Raw genomic sequence first — 7,031 nt, 5'->3', positions numbered from 1 at the left:
TTCTCAGGAAAACTCTTCACAAAGTTCAAGAGGTCAAGACACAAAGACTTTAGCAACTAATCCACACCTAATGACCCACCTAAGTGGTACTCAGGATATCACTCAAGAAATCACTCAAGGTATCTCTCAAGTAATTAAGGAACAAAAGAAGAAAAGGCACACTAGCCTGGGAACTTCCTCTCTGCCCAGAACATTGGAGGCTAGACACCACACCCCCTCTACAGTATTTATAGGAACTCAAACATTGAGATCCCGCTCTGTTCCAGTAACAAGAAGCCGAAAGCACCAGCCTGAAGATGACGAGTGAGACCTCGTCGAAACGTCGCCTAGACACCCCAACTTTTACACGGGAAGACACCCGAGGACACCAAAACCTGCATATATATATATATATATATATATATGCATATGCAGAGGTATTATGCTTTTGAAGAAACCCTTCCAAGTGAAAACCTAGCATGACCAAACCAATAAAATATGCCTAAGCTTGCACACAGCCTACAGCAATCACGGTGGAGTCGTAATGAAGCAACTCGTACGTCACGGACGAGCACTTAATTAACCCACTTAATGTGCTTCCCTTGCAAACTCCAACTGCCCCAACACTTTAACAAGCTTCCAAATGCGAGTTCTTTGCCATCAGGCCATGGAGGTGTTCAGCCCTCCTCCCCTGGCACACAAAGCGCAGTCTTTCCAACGGATGCCACACTACAGCTCAGTGCCGCACAACGGGCAGAGCGATGCTTTATAGTTGAGCAAAGCTCGCCCAAACATGCTGGGTTTGCACGCGGGATGGTATTCTTGTAGGGGAACCACCACCTCAGAATGCAGGCTACAGGGCATTCTCTCCCTGCGGCTTCTTCTTCCCACACTGCTCTGCTAGCAGGTTCGATCTAAAGGATAGCCTAAGGCAGACTTCCCAACCTGGTACCCTCCAGCAGTTGCTGGACTACAACTCCCATCATGCCTAACCATTAGCCATGCTGGCTGGGGCTGGTGGCTGTTGTAGTTCAATGTACCTAGCATGTGGAAGAAACCAGCATTTGGAAGCCACTAGGGTTGGAGAAGGCTGTCCTAATGGCTCCTGATGCGGATTGTGCTTAAAGCTAAGAAGTGCCCAAGGTTCAGGGGCGGCCTGGTTACTCCTCTGACTTTCTTCTAGTTAAAAAAGGGGGGGATATAAATGTAATTAATAATGTGCATGAAGGGAAGACATCGCTGGGGTGATGCAGAATGCACCTGGGAGAGTATTTGACTGACAATGCTCCGATTTCAAAAGTCATCTGTACATGGAGAACTAACTCATCAGAAGTGCTTTTTTCTGGAAAAAGGGTGGGGGAACTCACCACAAAGTTAGTTAGTTTCTTTCTTTGTTTGTTTATTGAGGGGCCGAGTTGCAGTGCCACCTTCCCACCCACCCTCACCCCGGGCAATGGCTAAATGTAAGATGTGACTAATAAACTCAAGCATTAATAAATAAGGATAAGAAATGGCCACAACTTTATTGATTACAGATATAGGTGGATTTTTTTTATCAGGCATTGGGTGAATATCCGTTCCAGCCCTCACAGATAAAATTATTATTATTATTATTAAGGTAAGGGAACTCAGCTCCCTTAAGTTCCTGCTCAAACCCTCCCCCCCCCAAAAAAAAACCCACACCCTGCCCACCAGGAAGACGGACTGCAGCCTAGCCATTCCTTAGGCTTGCAAGTGTGCCAGGAATGCTGCATAGTCCCTACAAAGAGGTCTGTACACAATGTGAAAAATGAAAAAAAATAACAGGGTAAACCACAGGTAGCCCACCCATCATTTCGGAAATTGTGTTCATCTGTCCTAAGGCAAATGTGAACTTGGGGGGGGGGAGGGGAACGCACACATACATTTATACCAATTTCATTCTTTTTCAGTTTAGGGCAGCTTTATAGGTGCCCACAAATCAAGCAGGAACCATGGACACTGACAACACTCTCCAAGGTGGCAACCATTCCAACTCTGTTTATTCCGATCTGTGTGTCTACTAGGAATTTCTCGAGTTGAAATTAATAAGAGTAGTGAAAGAAGCACACAGATGCTCACTTGCACAGCTCCCCATTCATTTCAATGGAACTAGGAGAAAGTTCCCTGTGATTGCGTGCTTTGTGGCTTTTAATGATGGGAAAACTTAAGGTACTTTAAATGTCATGGGATTGATCATCATCATCATCACCATTTTGCTATTTTCTCCTTTATGGGAAAAGCAATGTTTTATTATTATACGATACAGTTATAATTTTTCTAAAAAAGAACACCCACATGCCCATTTTATTTGGTATTCCAAATCTATGCTTACAGCACGTTTACTTGGGAAGTAAGTCCTACTATGCTCTCTGTGGGGCTGAGTTTCCTCTTAATATGCCTAGCAGGACTGCAGCCTTATAGCCTAATTCTTCTCTTCTTCAAGCCCTGGCAGCAAGGAAGGATTTTAATAACACTTAGCAAGTTTTACTGTTTGCTTGTGCATTTTAATCTGCAAAGTGCTTTGGCACCCATGAACTCCTTTTAATTACAGGGCTGGGGACTTTACTGAAACGGAAGAAATGTGGTCTCATTTTGGCCTTTTGCTTTGAAGTTTTGTTTCCCACCTTCTTTCTTTTGGAGGCTGTAGGATGTCAGGATAGCAGCATTTCCAACTCTCCCTCCCCCAACCCCCCCCCCATTAACATCTGGCAAGCCATTTGATCCAATTGCATAGGTGGGCGCCTTTCTGTTTTCCAGGCAGGAGAGTGAATTTGCCTGAAAGGGGTAAAATCAATAAGAGGAAGATCGTCTTGGATCAAACAGTACAGCTGCTCAGACAGACACAGAGAAAAGTGTGTGAGTGTGAGAGGGGTGGGGGGAGGAGAGAACCACGTGATAGGAAAGGAAAAAGGCGGCAGCAAAGGAAGGGCAGTGTCAGACTCCCAGGCAAAGCCGATTGTGACACACACAGAGGCGCTGCTGGAAGCAGCAACAGAAGCAGCAAGCAGGAGGAGCTGCAACTCTGGAAGTTGGCAGTTTCCCGGGACTCCCCGGGCTGAGCGTACGCGCCGTGTGTGTCGGAGGGAGAGAGAGAGAGAGAGACGGGAAGGGGAAAGATTGCAAAGCTTCAACAGGAGGCGAGCCTGTGTCTTACGCGGCCAGCGGAGGACTTGGATCATGGAAAGCCCTAACGTGGAATCCATTTAGACAAGAGGAGGAGGAGGAGACGGCGTCGGGCAGGGAGAGAGGTGCCGAGAGGCTGGAGCCATGGCTCGGCTGGGCTCGCGGGCCGTCCGCCTTGGCCCGCCGCGGCTCCCTTGAGCGCTTCTATGGGGGATCCCCCGCTGGGCGGGAGTAGCCGCGGGCCCCAGCAGCTCCAAGCCCCCAGCGCAGGCGCGCCCTGATGGAGCCGGAGGGAAGGAAGATCTCGGTGTGGATCTGCCAGGAGGAGAAGCTGATCTCGGGGCTTTCCAAGCGCACCACTTGCTCGGATGTGGTGCGGGTGCTACTGGAGGACAGCAAGCAGAGCCGACGGCGGAGGCAGCAGCAGCAGCAGCAGCTGGCGTCGCTGCAGGAGTGCGGCGGGGGGATGCTGTCGGGGGTCCCGCAGTCTTACTGCATCGTGGAGAAGTGGCGCGGCTTCGAGCGGATCCTGCCCAACAAGACCAAGATCCTGCGGCTCTGGGCCGCCTGGGGGGACGAGCAGGAGAACGTGCGCTTCGTGCTGGTGCGCAGCGAGGCGTCGCTGCCCAACACGGGCCCGCGCAGCGCCGAGGCCCGCGTGGTGCCCAGCAAGGAGAGCCCCTGCCAGCATGGCTTGGCCACGGCGGCGGCGCGGGCCAGCCTGGCGCTGACCCAGGAGCGGCAGCGGCGCGTGGTGCGCAAGGCCTTCCGCAAGCTGGCCAAGATCAACAAGCGCAAGGGGCAGCCGTCGGGGCAGCCCGACGAGCCGCCCGCCAAGGAGGCGCCGGCCGCCGAGAGGATGGAGACGCTGGTGCACCTCGTGCTGTCGCAGGACCACACCATCCGCCAGCAGGTGAAGCGCCTCCGCGAGCTGGATCGCGAGATCGACCGCTTCGAGGCCAAGATCCACTTCGACCGCATGAAGCGCCACGGCGTCAATTACGTGCAGGACACTTACCTGGTGGGCGGCGGCGGCGGCGACACGGAGGTCCCCGACGGCGGGGAGGAAAAGGAAGGGGAGCCGCAGGGGGGGTTGGAGGCGGCGACCCTCGACGGCGACTTGGAGGAGTACGCGCGCAAGTGCGAGGAGGTGGCGCTGCTGCAGGAACAGTGGCGCCGCCAGGAGGATCTGCTGGAGCACTTGGCCGGCGAGATCCAGGAGGAGCTGAACGAGCGCTGGATGAAGCGGCGGCGGGAGGAGCTGGCGGCCGCCAAGGGCTCCAGCGCCAGCCTCTCCGAGACGGACTGCAACACCACCGAGCTGGTGGGCGGCGGCGGCGGCGGGGAGCTGCACGTCGAGCAGGAGCGCGTCAAGACGCAGCTGAGCACCAGCCTCTACATCGGGCTGCGCCTCAGCACCGACTTGGAGGCCGTCAAGGCCGACCTGGACTCGACGCAGCGCGTCTGGGCCGACAAGGAGAGCGAGCTGCAGCGCCTCCTCGACACCATCCGCTCCCTCGACGTCCAGGAGGAGGCGGGCGGCCAGCTGGAGCAGGAGGCGGCCCCGTCTCTCCAGCTCCCCGTCGAAGACGACGACGACGGGGGCCAGCTTCCCCCCGACCCGGCCCCGATCACCGCGGAGGTGTGGGGGGAGCAGGCTGCGCGCGGCTTGCGCAAGGACTGCGACGACAACGACGAGGATTCCGACACGGGCTTGAGCTCCATGCACAGCCAGGACTCGGACTCGCTGCCCGTTTGCGAATCCCTGGTATAGCGGCGGCCTCCCCCCTCCCCCCACATGTCATCTCAGGGACCGCAAAGTTGGGCTTTCCCTCGGGTTTTTATTATTATTATTATTATTGTTTGTTTGGTTTGTCTTTTGCAAGGTGCTCAGACGGGGAGTTCCTGGATCTCTCCGCTCACCCCGCCCCCAACAAAGATCTATTTTTCAAAACGACTCAACGAGGCACACGCTTTCATTCTGATAAAATATAATAATAAAATTCATGTTTGTAGTTAATTTGTGGTCACCGGGAATCATAACATACATTTGTGCACCTAAAAACATCGGCTTCTCTTTTTTTCTGAATTAAAAAGGATCTCACCCTATAGGTATTTGTTTTTCAAACAAAAAGTTCGAAGGAAAGACATCAGCTGCGTTTTGATGCCCACTAACTGCAGAGGATGTGCTGGGTTCTCTGAAGGAATGGGGAAAGGGAGATTATATTGTATCATAGCCGTTTGATTGCATCTTAATTGTGGCTTTGACATTGAAACGTGTTAAAGCGAGTCCCTGGCAGGCAGATTTCAAGCTGACTCTTTCCTACTTTTATCTTTTAAAGAAGAAGCAAGAGAGGGGTATTTGCATTTCATTTAATATTGGAATAACCTGTTTCCTTCAGATTCATACCTTTTTATTTCACATCAAAGATTGTTGAATGGGAAGTTCTACTCCTTCAGTTCTTCAATGTAAACATGGGACAGTGTGCATTTCTTTATAGAATTCATTTGATTTATGTTTTCCAGTTGAAACAGAACACTTAGCACCTTGATCTTTTTTCCCTCTCTTCAAAGGCAGCTGTGTAACTTGCCATGAAATAATTAGTTTGCTCCTTTGATGATTAATAATAATAAGGATGGACACAGCAGCAACACTGGGTGATTAATAACTCACAAGTATGTATTCTGTAGAGTGTTTTGGAATAGATTCCAGTTGATGTCCTGATGCCCTTAACAGCAATTGATATAATTTGCATGTGTACATGGGGTCATGCGGGTGTGGGGGTGGGTAATTTAAATGCTAATAATGAACCACTGAAGGCAAACGAAACTAAACCACACCACAAAAAAATGTAGCATCTGTTTCTCTCAGAAATGGATGATGGATGCAGAAGACCTAACGTAATTTGTTCAAAACCAACAGAAGACTTTTGGAAACACCAATATGTCTAGCAAGCCCATTTCCCCATAAGCAACCCCCAAACAATAGCAGAAGAATTGTATATTTTAAATAAAATTGACTTAAATTAGGTCTTAGCCTAAGCCAAAGTAATCCATCAGTGCTGATTAAGTCAATGCTGCATAAGAACCTTCCCATCACACATGCCAGTGCCTTAATTGAGCTGTTGCCCTGCTACCTTGAATAACGTTTCAGTAACAATGGAACAATATCTTGCTACTCCTGTAATATCCACAACTGAGCAATGTTACTTCACATTTATTTCATTCCTTTAAAACACCCTTCATCCTCTTTCAATTTCAAGGCACTTATATCATAAATGCAAATCAACCACAATGAAATTAATCTTTAAAAAACATTCAGCACCCTTCCCCCCCCCCCATCAAGACTAAGCCTTAACCAGTTAAAATGCCCAGGAGAGCTTAAATGTTTTAGCCAAAAAGAATAGAGATTGCAGTGTAAATGCGAGGTGCACCTCTTTTGGGATGATGTTCCATATCATGGTGCCATATCTTAAAAAAAAAAAAGCCCTCTTATATGTAACCGAACAGTATAACTCTGAAAAAGATGGTACTCGGAGAAGAGTCTTAGTAGAAGATCTGAAAGCCCAGGCAGGTTCCTAAAGAAAAAGACTCTACCTCAGATATTTGGACCCCCTAACCATTTCAGGCTTTAAAGGTAAGTACCAACACTCTGGATTGGACCGAAATGTAACTTGTCCTTTAAGACAGTCAGCTGCTCTTCAGTACCAATCGAAATTTCTGAGTCATCTTCTGGGGCAGCCCCATTTATAATGCATTATGGTTGTCCAACTGGGTAAACTAGTTAGGGGTGTACTCTTGGTTAAGAGTCTGAAAGGGAGGAATGGAAACCCTTCAAATAATTTTTCAAAGTTTCAGAATGGGGGAACCAACGGTGTTAATTCCATTGGTGTCAAAGGATGTTTTCC

The 7,031-nt window shown here is 49.8% G+C and overlaps 1 protein-coding gene across 1 annotated transcript; it reads left to right on the top strand.

The window, feature by feature from the left end:
* Nucleotides 1-419: 419 nt before the first annotated feature.
* On the top strand, nucleotides 420-5,143 carry RASSF10 (Ras association domain family member 10). The gene has a single exon (XM_083754505.1). The coding sequence runs from the start codon at nucleotides 3,404-3,406 to the stop codon at nucleotides 4,895-4,897; it is 1,494 nt and encodes a 497-aa protein (XP_083610631.1). The 5' UTR covers nucleotides 420-3,403; the 3' UTR covers nucleotides 4,898-5,143.
* Nucleotides 5,144-7,031: the final 1,888 nt, after the last annotated feature.

This window comes from Podarcis gaigeae, assembly GCF_964106915.1.
Source record: "Podarcis gaigeae genome assembly, chromosome: 1".
Lineage (NCBI taxonomy): Eukaryota > Metazoa > Chordata > Lepidosauria > Squamata > Lacertidae > Podarcis > Podarcis gaigeae.
Note: the sequence above shows the minus strand (reverse complement) of the source record. Positions and strands in the feature narration are given on the sequence as shown.

Excerpts from the sequence above, each read along its gene's own strand:
- RASSF10 (XM_083754505.1), top strand. The coding sequence starts at position 3,404 with ATGGAGCCGGAGGGAAGGAAGATCTCGGTGTGGATCTGCCAGGAGGAG.